Source organism: Diaphorina citri, unplaced genomic scaffold (genome assembly GCF_000475195.1).
Source record: "Diaphorina citri unplaced genomic scaffold, Diaci psyllid genome assembly version 1.1 scaffold910, whole genome shotgun sequence".
Taxonomy (NCBI): domain Eukaryota; kingdom Metazoa; phylum Arthropoda; class Insecta; order Hemiptera; family Psyllidae; genus Diaphorina; species Diaphorina citri.
This window is the reverse complement of record NW_007378341.1, coordinates 81325-97460: the sequence shown is the minus strand read 5'-3', so window position 1 is coordinate 97460 and position 16136 is coordinate 81325. Positions and strand designations below refer to the sequence as shown.

General features: G+C 38.6%; 1 protein-coding gene and 2 long non-coding RNA genes across 3 annotated transcripts; 2 read left to right on the top strand and 1 right to left on the bottom strand.

Moving 5' to 3' along the window:
* The first annotated feature begins 245 nt into the window (after positions 1–245).
* Positions 246–1112, top strand: LOC113468973. The gene is made up of 2 exons (XR_003392538.1): positions 246–450; positions 692–1112. It is a non-coding gene; the product is annotated as an uncharacterized LOC113468973 (long non-coding RNA).
* A 660-nt stretch (positions 1113–1772) lies between these two features.
* On the top strand, positions 1773–2516 carry LOC113468974. Its single transcript, XR_003392539.1, has 2 exons — positions 1773–1969; positions 2059–2516. It is a non-coding gene; the product is annotated as an uncharacterized LOC113468974 (long non-coding RNA).
* Positions 2517–4546: 2030 nt separating this feature from the next.
* Positions 4547–12143, bottom strand: LOC103513004 (LIM domain only protein 3-like). Its single transcript, XM_008477812.1, has 5 exons — positions 12063–12143; positions 11777–11891; positions 5691–5919; positions 5089–5214; positions 4547–4706 (listed from the first exon to the last, which is right to left on the bottom strand). The coding sequence occupies exons 1-5, from the start codon at positions 12141–12143 to the stop codon at positions 4547–4549; spliced, it is 711 nt and encodes a 236-aa protein (XP_008476034.1).
* Positions 12144–16136: the final 3993 nt, after the last annotated feature.

Sequence of the window (16136 nt, the reverse complement as noted above, 5' to 3'; positions counted from 1 at the left end):
GCTGAGTGCTGAGATGAAGCCAATAACCATTCCGGCAGCCCGAGTCCGGGAAATGATCCTTCCAAGATCGAAGACCAGTTGAAGCCTTTCTAACGATCTTATTTTCAAACAGTTTTGGGTGCATTATCGGTCCCTTCATTTTATATTTTCGCTTTCCTCAGTTTCCTCCATTTTTCTTTGACTCGAAGTAAAATAACTCGAAGTTATTTTAGAAAATTCAGGTTAATTATTGTCGTAAGTTTTGGGTGCATTATCGGTCCCTTCATTTTATATTTTCGCTTTCCTCAGTTTCCTCCATTTTTCTTTGACTCGAAGTAAAATAACTTCGAGTTATTTTAGAAAATTCAGGTTAATTATTGTCGTTATGATCTGGGGAATGGTGAAATAACAAGTCTGGCGGTATCTTGAAAATTCCTCTCATAATTTCGACCGTTTCATTTCCAGTCAGAGGTTCCTGTCGAATTGTTATTTCGTAGGCCAGCTCTGATTGGTTTAGTCTGTATATGTCGAAAGTTAGAGGGGAGGTATTCATGGTTGTGTAGAGTTACCAACAAATAAACGTAACAAAATGTAAACAGTTAGAGTTAGAGTTATGTAAGTCGTCGAGTTAGTAAACAAACGAAGCAAGTGACCTTAAACTTGTCAACTAAATAATTTTATGCAGTAAGTAAAGGTGTAACACTTACCTTAGGTTCCTGTCGAATTGTTATTTCGTAGGCCAGCTCTGATTGGTTTAGTCTGTATATGTCGAAAGTTAGAGGGGAGGTATTCATGGTTATGTAGAGTTACCAACAAATAAACGTAACAAAATGTAAACAGTTAGAGTTATGTAAGTCGTCGAGTTAGTAAAGGGGCTTTTCAGCCCTATCCCGAAAGTGCCTGGGAATAATTCAGATATTCAGTTAGTAAACAAAGGAAGCAAGTGACCTTAAACTTGTCTACTAAATAATTTTATTCAGTAAGTAAAGGTGTAACACTTACCTCAAAAGGGTTCTTGGGTTCTGGCGTAAAAGATCTGACGGGTGGTGGAATGACAAGACGTCGGTATCCTTAGATCTAACGGCGGGAGGTGAAGAACGCACGGAGACTGTTAGCTCCTGGACGACTCACCCTGCTAGCTTGGTTTCCTTCTTACTTATGCTAGCAGAGTCGGTCTTATCGGTCGAGGGAGTGTGATCACGAAACTTATCGGTGACGTCTCTCTTCTGTGGTTCGATGGCATGAGTTGTGGAGGCGGGAGGTGAAGAACGCACGGAGACTGTTAGCTCCTGGACGACTCACCCTGCTAGCTTGGTTTCCTTCTTACTTATGCTAGCAGAGAAGCAGAGTCGGTCTTATCGGTCGAGGGAGTGTGATCACGAAACTTATCGGTGACGTCTTAGGTTCCAACTCGTCCCATCGCTGCTATCGCTATCTCTTCTGTGGTTCGATGGCATGAGTTGTGGACTCGGATCGTCCTATCTTAGCCTTGTGATCTAAGCTTCGGTCTGATATCTTCGGTTCTGATGATGTCAGACTTTGGGCCCTGCTACACTTCCCCCGCCTACTGGAGCTTTGCCCCCAAAGCTCCCTGTTTGCCCCTGTGCGCTCTTTTCCTCCTTTTATTTATTTTTATTTATATTACAGTTACAATTTACATGGCACTTATATTTTACATGGCAATTACATTTTACGTAACAATTTTACTTTACATGGCCGTTGTTGTCCCCTCTCTCTCCTGTTTGCCCCTGTGCGCTCTTTTCCTCCTTTTATTTATTTTTATTTATATTACAGTTACAATTTACATGGCACTTATATTTTACATAGCAATTTTAATTTACATGGCAATTACATTTTACGTAACCATTTTAGTTTACATGGCCGTTGTTGTCCCCTCTCTCTCTCTTGGTGGCCTGCCCTGGTCCCTTGTTTCTCTTCTCGTGGTAACCTGTTGCACGAGTCGTGCCACGCCTTTTGGTGTTCCCTGGGGGTGTCCTCTGAGCGTCCGGTCCCTTGTTTCTCTCTTCTCGTGGTAGCCTGTTGCACGAGTCGTGCCACGCCTTTTGGTGTTCCCTGGAGGTGTCCTCTGAGCGTCATGTTGCGTCTTCTAGGTATGGTGTTTTGTCATTGTTACTTGTCAGCACCCACGTTACATTGTGAACTGGACCCGCCTTCCTTTGATGTCTGGGGCTGGTGAGGGTCCCGGCGTTTCCTCTCTGTGGACCAACGCCCGTGTCTTGTATACGTTTGGCACGGACGTTTTTTGGAGGGATGGGGTGCGGGGGTTCTCTGCGTATCGTGGGGGACGTGTCCTCTTTGTGGGTGTTTCCCCTGGGTGCAGCGCAGTGATCTCTTCAATGTGGGCGGCGTGCCGCGGGCCGCGGGCTGCTACTATCTTTTTGAGTTCTGTTCTCCTTATACACTCTGGGTCTACTAATCCTTCGTCAACGATGGATATAGCACACCCTGTGTCTACTATTGCTCTGATGAATGAACGGGGGGAGGTATTTATGATTATTTTTACAGTGATCAGGCCGCTTGGGCTTTGGCCTACAAGGCAATAGTTTGGGGACTTGATTATTCTTGTGGTCCACATATCTATCAGGCTATAGGTATGATGTGATGGCCCATCCTATAAGGTTTTTCCCAGGAAAAATGGTTATCCGTTCTCCTTCTTCAAAAAAGGGCAACAAAAAGGGGTTTTCGGCCTAAAGTATTTCGCACTTATTACCGCTAAAAGCTAGCCAGAAGTTATTTTTAGATTAGTTATCTACTTTTCTCTTTTTATAAACTCTTTCGTATTAAAGTAAAAAAAAATAGAGATCTATTTATTGTTATTCCTATATTTTTGTTTAAATTTTTATTTATATAGGTAGTTTAATTAAAGAAAGAACGGACTACAATGTTCAAAATGTTGTTATACCTACATATTTTACAAAAGAGAATTCAAGGCAGGTGTTAAGGTGGTAAAATATCGACACCGCTGGCAAAATTTTGATTGTTTGTGGGTTTTTTGGACTGCCCTATAAGCAGTGATTTCTGTTCTTCCTTTAGTGCTTCTAATTCTCTACCTGTATTTCAATACTATATCTTTAAAATATTACCTATATTAAAATAAAATCGAGGAGGAAGCAAGTTCTTGCTCTTTATATTTATTTACCATTAAATTAAATTGATGGAATATTTTTTCGTTTATTTTTTTTTACAAAACCTCTGCGCGAATTCCAGTCAGCTGCAAAAAAGCTTAGTTCCTCAGTGAACAATGCTCATATCGTGCTGCTTAGAACAATCGGGGTATTTGTGAAGACACCAAGTTGTTTCAAGCTTTCAAGCCAAAGCAGAGCAGAGGCCCATTCTACGGAAGAATTCTCACGCCCAACTTCGCACTTCTCACTCCTTGCGCAGAAATGGTACCATTTTCCAATTTGTATCAGCGTAAGGAATAAAAAATGCCAAGTTCGGATAGGGAAGTTTTTCGTGAAATTAGCCACAGATGTTCAATTTGGTCTTCTGACTAAGCGCAGTGGTTGCCCTTAAAGAAGATCGCCAAGCCGTAGAGGAAATTAGTCTTCTCTGTGACAAAAATACAAAATAAGACCAAGGACACTGTCGTGTATCCCACCCTGTCAATTTACCACTATTGATCCAAGGTTCTCCAGGGGTACCTTACATATGGGAAGAGAAATAGGTACCTATACAGGCCATTGATAAATTATACACACCTACGTACGAGAATGAAAAGATAAAGTGTATTAATTGTATCAATAATATTTTTAATAATTTTATTTAGTATACTTAGTTCAAGAGACAGAGGTTTGCTAAACAATGTACAATTTACAGAACTTTATTTACAAATGAAATTGAATAGTTTTAATTGAATCAGTAAATTTAAAGAATAATGAAACGATTTAATCATTGCACGTCGATACTGCCTATTTAAAGTCCCCCAGCCAGACTAAGCTGGTCTACTGCCTATTTAAAGTCCCCCAGCCAGACTGAGCTGGTTTAATCCTTGTAAGCATTAAAATAAAATCGAGGAGGAAGCAAGTTCTTGCTCTTTATATTTATTTACCATTAAATTAAATTGATGGAATATTTTTTCGTTTATGTCTTTTACAAAAACTCTGCCCGAATTCCAGTCAGCTGCAAAAAAGCTTAGTTCCTCAGTGAACAATGCTCATATCGTGCTGCTTAGAACAATCGGGGTACTTGTGAAGACACCAAGTTGTTTCAAGCCAAAGCAGAGCAGAGGCCCATTCTACGGAAGAATTCACACGCCCAACTTCGCACTTTTCACTCCTTGCGCAGAAATGATACCATTTTCCAATTTGTATCAGCGCAAGGAATAAAAAATGCCAAGTTCGGATAGCAAAGTTTTTCGTGAAATTAGCCACGTTCAATTTGGTCTTCTGACTAAGCGCAGTGGTTGCCCTTAAAGAAGATCGCCAAGCCGTAGAGGAAATTAGTCCTCTCTGTGACAAAATAAGACCAAGGACACTGTCGTATATCCCATCCTGTCAATTGATCACTATTGATCCAAGGTTGTCCAGGGGTACCTTACATATAGTTATTCTCGAATCCAAAGTACCTGTAAAGTGACTTGCCTTCTAAGATGGGCTAGACTAGACGGGTTGTATGCGATGTTGGCAAACACTTGCCGCTCCTCGTAGTCGTACTCACAGAGGATCTTGTTGTCGCACAGGTAGAACCTGTCGCCCACGCAAAACCTGCGGAGAAAACGGAGAAAAATTAGAATGGAATCTAAAATAATAATAGAATAGAAAAAAGCCCTGGTCAGCATTGTAGAATAGAATATAGAAAAGGAGCTCAGATTTTTCAATAGTAGAATTGAATAGAAAAGATTTTAATATATTTACTACGATTAACAATCTTTGATGGTGTATAACAAACTGCACTTCTTAAAAATCATATAAGAATAGACCAAAGCCCTTGTCGGGACTCGAAAGAATTAGAAGTCAGGGATCTTTCATTTTCGACTTTTGACAAATTGTCCTCTAGCTAGAGCGGGTCGCATTTGAAAGAAAATCTGAAGTAGCCTTCCAGAGCCTTGGACAGAAGTTGCTTTCTCTATATGCTCATAATACTTACCTATGGTTGCATTGCTGACAGGCAAAACACTCTAGATGGTACACATTGTTCTTGGCTCGCATGACCATTTCAAAGGCAGGTATCACTTTGGTACACGCGGCACAATAGCCTGTCGTCCCGAACAATCTGTGAGGAGGGAACAGAGAAGCAATCATTAAAACGATGCGATATGATGGTTCAAAACCTTTGAGAGATTGAAAGGAGAATATTCTTCAGAGAGACGCATACCATTAAGTTAACTTGAGACTGTGGGCCTGAAGGTTGGATAGTTGAATTCTTTCTTTCCCGGCCTCACTCAGGCTGGATGAGTTAGCTTTCCGCCGAAGGGAGGGTAAAACCCCCATCACTAAAGGCCTCAGCAGTTATACAGTAAAGTTAAACCCTGATCAAACAAAGAGGATTGTACCAAGATTTTTTTTCTTCTTCAAAAGATTGTAGATACCTTCGTACCGCTTTCGCATTACTTCAAGGCACACTCTTTTACATCCATGCCCAATCCAAGAACTGAAAATTTTGATGAGAAAATTTCCGCCCTGGCTGGGATTCGGACCCAGCTCCTTCGGGTTGAGCGACTCTTGACCATTCGGCCACGGTGGGCTTACCTCAAGTAGTCTCGTTTGCACAGGATCAGGTTCGCCTTCTGGTACAGGGTGGATCCCACCTCGCCTAGTCTACAATCACAGCAGCCGCATTTGAGACAGTCTTCGTGCCAGAACAGATCTAGCGCCTTGAGGAGGAAGCGTTCCGTGATGCGTTTGCCACAGCTGGCGCATTCCTTGAGACCTCCGGATGCTCCCCCGGCCAATGCGCCTTGAGTGACGGACGAAGCATCTGTAACAGAAGAACAGGGGATGGGTGGTTAGATTCGTAGATTGGGAGGTTTAATTAGTTACCTTTGGTCCCGACACCCAAGGTCAGCCACTCACTATGAGGTAGACCTGACAGGTACGGCTGAAAAGCTCCGTCTGTCAGGTTTACCTGATGAGCACACACATCATTAGCTAGACCTGATCAGGTGTACCTGTCGTCAGGTCTACCTGATAGTGAATGGCTGGCCTTAGACTGTCAAAATACGACCTGTAGTCACACTATAGCAACAGAAGTGATGATAAAGGAGGGTAAAATGGGTGGTTATTTTGTTCCTTGGTGTGAGGGTGTGAGTATTATAGGACATGGAGTTAGAGGTGGATTGAATCAAGGTAGAGTTAGGAAGAAATATCGTCTTTGGTTTGAAGACCGAGGAGGGAAGATTGAGGAAGGTCTGAGGTTTTGATGATACCTTTTACTCTGCGGTAGATGTTGTGACTTGTGACACCCAAGTGAAAAAGAAGAAGAAGAAAAAAAAAATCTCAGTTGATCCTAATTATAATTAATAATTCTCCCGGTAATTCCTTCCGTCAACCGTCGCTCTAATGTCTTCCTGTTTTTCCATAAGATTTTCCGGGAACCGGGAAACGTTGTCGCTTTCACCTTATAATCAAAATTTCTCCTTAATTATCTTCCCTCTCCGGAATTTTACCTTAATTATTTTCCCGTAATCTTCCCTTCTCTCCGGACATCCAAAATCCTAAAGTCGCTAAGACATCCGCTCATCAGCTAAGACGTTTTCACGTTTCTAAGACGTTTTCTAAGAAATTCTAAGACCCTAATCCACATCCGCCTCGTAGGCATCTTATTAGGCTTTCCCTGAATCTTTGGAATCCTGAAATTATAAAGATATCTACAATATCTATGTACCTACCTATATTAGAGCGAAATTGTCTTCCTTTGTTCATCATCATTCCATCTCTTCCTCTCGTCTTTTAGATTTCATTAAGATTATAAATTTATACCTCTTCAGTATCTTTGAAGAAGGAATAGAATATACCCCGTTTATACATAGTACTGCCAGAATGAGACTGAAAAGTCCCTTTACTCCCGCAGTCTAAATAAGGTCTTATGTATTTGGTACCAAATAGGTGTAAATTTTATAAAAAGAAGCGGATTTTCAGTTTTGACTCCACGGTTTTCGGTTCAGTTTGTGTCTGCTACGTCTATCGGTTCTTCGGTTTTGGCGCAAACATGTTCATCAACATGAAGGAAATTTGTCCATTACATTTTGGGCTTCATAACGCCCTCAGGGGCTCCTTCGAGGTCCTTTTTCTGAGTTCTACTGGTAAATGTCTTTTCCCTTTAGAATTAGACCCCAAGTTTCTACCGCCCAGATATTACTGGTTAGTTTGGCTGTATTTAAGCACACCAGAATCACCAGATTCTCAAATTGCATTTTTTTTCCCACACAGCGCGACGCAAAGTGACGCTTTTACAAACCATTTTCTGACAAGTGCTATTGAAGAGATAGCTCAGGGCGGACGTCAAATCCAGGACAGGTATTTTCGCTTTTTCTTTTCATTATTCATCATCATTTCGAACACAATATTAATTTTCCTTTTCTGCTCCTTCACTTCCGAATAATTTCATAAGTACATGCAGGCTAATGTAATGAGATACGGGGCGAACGTGCGGTGCTTTGTGCGACTTGTGCGGCCTTCAAAGGAGCATTGTCACTAATATTGTCATGGTGTTGATTTTAGCTTTAGATTTTGGTCCATACGTCCTATCCTAAGCCAAGTCAAAAACTCAAAAAACCAGGATGCTGATTTTCAAAATCAAAATCCATCGAGTGGATGGGTAGACGCAATATTTGAGTGAGTGCCGCGTTGTTGGGTAGGTCTGCAATGTGCTTTACTTTAGTTTCAGTTTGTTCTCTTATTTCTAGGTAGAACCAGGCTAGATAGCTTGGAAGGTAGCGCGCCCGCCTTGTCCGAAATTTCTTCTAAAAAGATAAGTTTCGTTCTCGGAACGGCTGGGTTTTGACCTCAGATTTGGATTTTTCCCAACTTTTTACATAGGAATCGACCATTTATTCATAATTTTTACCCATTTGCAACTGCTCCAATGTCTTTTCCCTTTAGAATTAGACCCCAAGTTTCTACCGCCCAGATATTACTGGTTAGTTTGTTTGTATTTAAGCACACCAGATTTTCAAATTGCATTTTTTTCCACACATCGCGACGCAAAGTGACGCTTTTACAAACTATTTTCTGACAAGTGCTATTGGCTATTGAAGAGGTAGCTCAGGGCGGACGTCAAATCCAGGACAGGTATTTTCGCTTTTTCTTTTCATTATTCATCATCATTTCGAACACAATATTAATTTTCCTTTTCTGCTCCTTCACTTCCGAATAATTTCATAAGTACATGCAGGCTAATGTAATGAGATACGGGGCGAACGTGCGGTGCTTTGTGCGGCCTTCAAAGTAGCATTGTCTTTAATATTGTCATGGTGTGTGATTTTAGCTTTAGATTTTGGTCCATACGTCCTATCCTAAGCCAAGTCAAAAACTCAAATAGAAAGTAAAACCAGGATGCTGATTTTCAAAATCAAAATCCATCGAGTGGATGGGCAGACGCAACATTTGAGTGAGTGCCGTGTTGTTGGGTAGGTCTGCAATGTGCTTTACTTTAGTTTCAGTTTGTTCCCTTATTTCTAGGTAGAACCAGGCTAGTTAGCTTGGAAGGTAGCGCGCCTGCCTTGTCCGAAATTTCTTCTAAAAAGATAATGCTCGTTCTCGGAACGGCTGGTTTCCTTTTTTCCTAACCTACCTCTCTCTCCGATTTCAAGTACTGCACTCTGTTTTGATCTGACTGGAGTTTTCACACCTTACAACCAGCAGTCATTTCTCCTCTCCCTATCTCTCCTGTTTTATCTTTATCCTAATCACATTTTACATCATTAAATTAATATTATTATTATTACCTGGTGTGAAATTTAGAAATTAATTTGAAAATTCCCCGATTTTCCCCTCACTCCTTTTCGTGGAAGAATTTTTATACATCTTTTGTATTTATGAAAACACCTTTCACACCCAGTAGCTCAGAGGTAGAATGTTGGATTTGTATTCCGGGGGGTTGGCGTTCGACTCTTCCATTGAAAAAAGTGGGCTATTCAATAAACCCAATCAGAAAAAGGCTCCAAGGGGCCCAAAATCTAGGAGGGAAATTTCCTTTAAGAAGGACCTTATAATAATTTTAAGTTTTGTTTCTTCAAAATTTTTGTTTCTTCAAAATCCACAGCAACAATTTCCTTTAAATTCGAGACCAAATCAAATACAATTTCAGCAAGAATAATTCCAAACGAATCAGTAATCAGAAGAAGAACTTCGCCAACTAACCAATGCCAATGGCCCTAATGCAATAGAAATAGAGCTCCTGCCTTATTCAGCAAAATTTGAAACAACCTGTATACTATGTTGCTGCTATGCGAAATCCTCAACACTCAAGCTAAGCAATATTAAGGGTGGTGACTATCTGGATAAATATCTATCACGAAACGTACTGGAAAGCCTTGTGATTTGTGATGTAACGTATAACGCTATCCCTTTCAACTTTTAAGAATGAGGCTTGGACATAACAGGGAAATTCAGAAATGTCCCCAGGACTCTGGATAAAACTTGAAGTCTGGGGAAAAAAGTAATTCAGCATTTGACAAGTGAGACTAGTGTGCTGATCGGACACTATTATCAGCAAATTTTAGAGTCCGCATAACGAATCAAATTCGAAACAGATCGTTTCTTTAACAGGTTTCCCTCCTCTTTCTTACCTCTTTTTTCTTCTCCTCCTCCCTGCGTTCCTCCTCCTAATTCTTCGTCTTCTTCTTCTACTAGGTACTTCACCCTCTTCTATTCCTCCTTCTCTTACTTCTGTGGGTATACCTCTGCTCTCTTCTTTCTTAACTTCTCCTTCTTCTTTCTTCATCCTTTTCTACTTCTCTAAAGAACTATTCCAAACGAATCAGTAATCGGAAGAAGAACTTCGCCAACTAACCAATGCCAATGCAATAGAAGAAAGAAATAATGTATAGGTACGAATAAAGAAATCAACAATAACAAAAGTCGAACTACAATAAATCCTAACAAACAATAATTCCGACAATCCATTATACATGGAACCAGAAACATGTTCGATTTATGAAAGAAAACTTTGGAAAGTTCACCCATATAGGAGGATAAAAAAGTTGAGAATCATATTGCTCTTGCAAACATTAGCGGAATTTCCTATACAGGGTGTATTTCTAGGAAATTTTAACACTAGAAAGAATATCTGGGTCGGATCCGACCGCAGGCATTCTAAAAACTTTCATAACTTTTTTCTTGACTGAGGTATGAAGCTGAGACTCCTAGGAGCTTCCTGAAATTTAGTTTGTCATAATTACCTTCCTATATTTTACCTTCCTCAAAAAAGAAAAAAAAAAAATAATAATAAAAAAAATAAATTCTTGCAAACATTAGCGGAATTTCCTATACAGGGTGTATTTCTAGGAAATTTTAACACTAGAAAGAATATCTGGGTCGGATCCGACCGGAGGCATTCTAAAAACTTTCAAAACTTTTTTCTCGACTGAGGTATGAAGCTCAGACTCCCAGGAGCTTCCTGAAATTTAGTTTGTCATAATTACCTTCTTATATTTTACCTTCCTCAAAAAAGAAAAATAAAATAAAACAAAACAAACAAACACGGACAGAACACAAAAGAATCAAGAACAGTTTTAGAAGTGTGATAGTTATTTTCGGAAAAAATAGCCCTTTTCGGTGAAAATAGTGAAAAAGCCCTGTCCAGAAGTTGCCACTGTACGTATGACATCAAAATGACTCAGCTTATCTTCTGGAATCACCTTGTAGAAAGCGTTCCTCATAAATCACCCTACAGTTTTTCATAAGAATTTTCTTCCCTTATATTATTTTCATTTTTTAGTTTTCACCAGTTTTTTTCCCTTAAAACATTTTGACATTAGAAAACTTTTCTTTCCCTTTCTAAGTCTCCGAAAATCTCATATGAGGTATGAAAAACATGTTCTTGTATGTTATTTTATTATAATGCAGGCTTGGCTATTGTGTTGCATAGGTAACGTAGATTTTTAGGCTGAAAAAAAAAAAAAACATTGGCCATTAGCCAAAAGACCTTCTCCTAAAATGAAAAGACCCATCCCAAATAGAATAATTTAGCTAAAATGCCCCAAAGTTGTGACTTTATCCCAAAATACATAAATAGATCATCCACAAAGGAAATTTAGCTATAAAAGAAAGCAAAAGTTTAGAAAAGGCTACTCATACTCACGATGGTCAGTTTTTGATGCCAAAACACGTTTTGAGGTCCCTAGAGCCTAAATCCAAAGTTTCAGCTATTGGTCCGTGTATGTATCTCTCCTGTCTGTAAACAAAATATCTCGAGAACGGTAAGAGCTAGAGACTTGAAATTTGGTATGTATCTTTCAAATGTGACAAGAATGCGACACACAAAATATCTCGAGAACGGTAAGAGCTAGCGACTTGAAATTTGGTATGTAGCTGTCAAATGTGACAAGGATGCGACACGAAACCCGGAGAAGATACTGACTCGAATAATCTTCCCTCGAACTCAGACGCTGTGTATACCAAAGACTGTAAAGAAGTAAGTGGAAAAGGGGATGCGTGGTCAAAAACACACGTTAAATTTTATGATAGGTATGACTAGTTCTGGATAAAATTTCCCAAGGTATTTTTCGTCATCAAATATGTAGTACTTGCAAGAAGCTGAGCTCTATTTAATCATAAGTGAACTTGGCCTTTCTAGTAGTCCCTAGGGTACATGTAGAATGCCGACCACTTACACTGATACTGTCTGACAGACCGACCTAGAATGTTTGGTTGCTCTGGTACACACGCTCGAAACTGTTTGTTTATTTGGCGATCACGTCCACTTCTAGGTCCAATGATCTCTTCTATCTGAGTTGACGCACGCAACCTTCAGAGAACATTGTGTTGCTTACTCCAACTCAACTTTGGGATCATTTAATCCTGCAGATGGACTCTACTGGTAGGGATGATAATATTTGGCAACAAATATCATCCCTACGAGAGACCAAGTTTTAGGTCGGTCCGGACTTTACGACCGACCCTGGGTGACTTAGGGTTGTCCCTGGAGATAGCTGAGGACCCCTGGGCCGACTGTTGATGTGTTCTTGTCTTGTTGCCCATTATACCCCCTGGGTTTATGTTTGTATAACCAGTTAACTAGACCGGTCTTTGATAGAACTTTTTTGCTCGTGACAAAATTGTTTACTAAGAATTCCAATTTTTTCCTTCGTAAAAAAAAGAGTATATGCCTATTCTTTAATCTAAGGGTCCTGGGTTCTGTCGTAGATGCGATGGTTGGTCCTTTGTAGTTTAAGGTCTGCCCGGACGTGGCGACCGACGCTGGGTGGCTGGGGAAGACTTGAAAAAGAACGTAACACACAACTGGTTGCTTAGCTTACTAAAGTAAGGATTAGCTTTATTTCACAAGTTGATGTTACGTCAGCCGATTTCTAAACCAGAATGTTTTTTTGTATGCTCTGGTTCTGGTACACACACTCGAAATTGTTTGTTTCTTAGGCGATCACGTCCTTTTCTAGGTCCAGTGATATCTTCTATCTTACGCAACCTTCGGATAAGATTGTGTTGCTTACTCCAACTCAGCTCTGGTATCATTGAATCTTGAAGGTGGGCTCTCTGCTGGCAGCGATGATATTTGTTACCAACTACACAATTGTGACGGGTACCTATTTTGGTAGGATAGCCTGTCGGGATTTAACGTCTCACGACGGGGAAAGGTTTTTAGAACGAAGAAACAAACAGGAGTTTGGGAATGGTATTTATTTAATATGTAAAATTTATTATATTGGTAATGGAGAATAAAATATAAAAATAAATAGATCAATAAATAGTCAGCAGAAACTGACTGGCCGTGGCGTGACACAATGTACAATGTCATTGTATGTGTCTGTAAATCCAAGGCTATTTTCTCTCGTCTACCTCTAATCCTCAAAGTCAAAAAGGTATTTACTTCGTAGTACAGAGCAATCTGGGGTTCGATAGTTCGATTCCTAAAGATCGAGCCCAACGATACCTATCTTAGTGCTCTATTCTGTACTTGCATGTGTAATTCATAAAATATTATTGTCTGAAGACTGACGGAATTTATCTGTTCTCGTGAATATATCAGGCTATAGGTATGATGTGATGGCCCATCCTATAAGGTTTTTCCCAGGAAAAATGGTTATCCGTTCTCCTTCTTCAAAAAAGGGCAACAAAAAGGGGTTTTCGGCCTAAAGTATTTCGCACTTATTACCGCTAAAAGCTAGCCAGAAGTTATTTTTAGATTAGTTATCTACTTTTCTCTTTTTATAAACTCTTTCGTATTAAAGTAAAAAAAAATAGAGATCTATTTATTGTTATTCCTATATTTTTGTTTAAATTTTTATTTATATAGGTAGTTTAATTAAAGAAAGAACGGACTACAATGTTCAAAATGTTGTTATACCTACATATTTTACAAAAGAGAATTCAAGGCAGGTGTTAAGGTGGTAAAATATCGACACCGCTGGCAAAATTTTGATTGTTTGAGCGGCTGGCTTTCTTCTATCTCTTCTTCCTTCTCTCTTTGCTTTCGAGACGATAAGATCTCAGCAACAGTTACAGTTCCCTCTATCAAACTTCTTTGAACAAATAAATAATAATATTAGACACCCTGTTTTAATTCTATTCCATGTTCATCACCTAATGATTCTGTCGCCTACAGTGGCGTAGCGTCCATGTAGGGCGTGTATGGAGGCCATACACTCGAACTTTATTGACTTTAATGACTTCAAATAATTACTTTCTTTAAATAATTAATGACTTTAAATAATTAATGTATTTTTATTAGATAAATAAAAATTATTATCCCTTAAAATGGTTAAAAATCCCTTAAACGTGCGTTCCATGTAAAGTTTATGGGCATCAAAATTAAAGTACACATTTTTTTTTTTTTTTTTTTTCAAAGTTGAACAATTTTCCTAGCCAGGATTATCAGGCATACTAAGGCGAGTGTGGAACTGGGAAGGTATTAGGTAGGTACCTAGTTATACTTGTCTCTGAAAATCCATGAAGAAGCATGGATGATGGAAATTAGTGCCCTACACGCCCTACACTTGAATTTAGACCACGCTACGCCACTGTTCACAATACTGCCTTCCTCCAAGATTCGTAGAAGCTTAACCCATCCTCTACGACTGTTTGCTCCTACACTTAAATCTCGTAGTGGCTTTTTGTGTACGATATTCCTTCCTTCAAAGTAAGTTATTTGTACAGGAAACCCCTTTTGAAGGGTTTTCTAAAGGGGTATAGGGTTTTCTTTCAATCTAGAATCAGTAAAATTTAGGTCAACCCTTCATTTATACATTCCTTTTAGTGCTCAGTGACAAGATCGCTCCAACTGTAAACATTTTAGTAGAAGAAAAGAACAAAGTTGACTAGAAACACTTTTCAGTCATAGTTTTTTTTTTATAGGGCAACCTACTTATGTTTAGCTATCTTTAGTATCTAACTACACAGGGAAATTTGTTGTTATCTTCGTTCAGTATTTCGGCCAAAGTGTACTGAGAAAGCCAGTGACAGGGTTCACCTAATTTACTGCAATATTTTGCTTTGGTCTGTGATTACAAGAAGGTAGGTATTACCCCTAGCTTACACCAATAAAATATACTGATCATGGTTGTGAAAGACTGAAATCTGAATGGATCTAAAAGACGGGATCTGGGTGTAAAGAACTTGGTAGGTAATACCCAAATACAGAATCTGAAACTGTACTAAAAGTGAAAAGCAGTAGGTACGAATAATCTATGCTATGGACCTGTAAGAACAGTTTTTGACACTCTCTAATATCTCGAACTCACCTAATTTACTGCAATATTTTGCTTTGGTCTGTGATTACAAGAAGGTAGGTATTACCCCTAGCTTACACCGATAAAATATACTGATCATGGTTGTGAAAGACTGAAATCTGAATGGATCTAAAAGACGGGATCTAGGTGTAAAGAACTTGGTAGGTAATACCCAAATACAGAATCTGAATCTGAAACTGTACTAAAAGTGAAAAGCAGTAGGTACGAATAATCTATGCTATGGACTTGTAAGAACAGTTTTTGACATTCTCTAATATCTCGAATTTAAAGGGCTGGTTTTTGTATTGTTATTCATAGAACACTAGCCATGGTTAGGATATGCCGAACAAACTTAAGTAGGTACCTACGTACTGTCAATAACGATAAACAAGGGAACATTGTTTTTGATGGAAAAAATGAAACCAATAAAAATATTTTAATTACAGAAGATTAATTTACAATAAACCAATTAATAACAACAAATCAAAAATAACAACGAGACGCTATTTACACAGATACTTTATGTTTACATACTGAGGGAGATATTTAACATGAAGGAAAATTAGGTAGAGATTGTTAGATGCTTCCATAGAGATATATAAAAAAAAAAAATATGCCTCAAGAATTCTTTGGGTTTTCAATATCTAAGAAGCTGCCTTAAGAAGTTGAGGATGTTCCATATTCCTCAATTACTTATTGACTTTAACATTTCCTTCATGGGTACAACAAAAATATTTCACAAAACAAAATTAAATAAACAAGAATGAGGGTCATTTACTTAAATTTTATATTATTTTACATAAACAAAACGAAGATTTCATTTTCTTTTAAATATCTAATAAGGAGAGGACATTTATATAGTATAAATCAGTAATTCAGTAATCAGCTGAGATCTATAAATGTAGATTTTTACAGTGAAGGTTTTGTCAGTAAGCATAAGCACATAGAAAAGAAAGGACGGGACAACAATGTTTCCAAAATATCCGTTTATGAAAAACATTCACAATCAGTGGCGTAGCGTCCATGTAGGGCGTGTATGGAGGCCATACACTCGAACTTTATTGACTTTAATGACTTCAAATAATTACTTTCTTTAAATAATTAATGACTTTAAATAATTAATGTATTTTTATTAGATAAATAAAAATTATTATCCCTTAAAATGGTTAAAAATCCCTTACGCATGTAAAGTTTATGGGCATCAAAATTAAAGTACACATTTTTTTTTTTTTTTTCAAAAGTTGAACAATTTTCCTAGCCAGGATTTTCAGGCATACTAAGGCGGGGG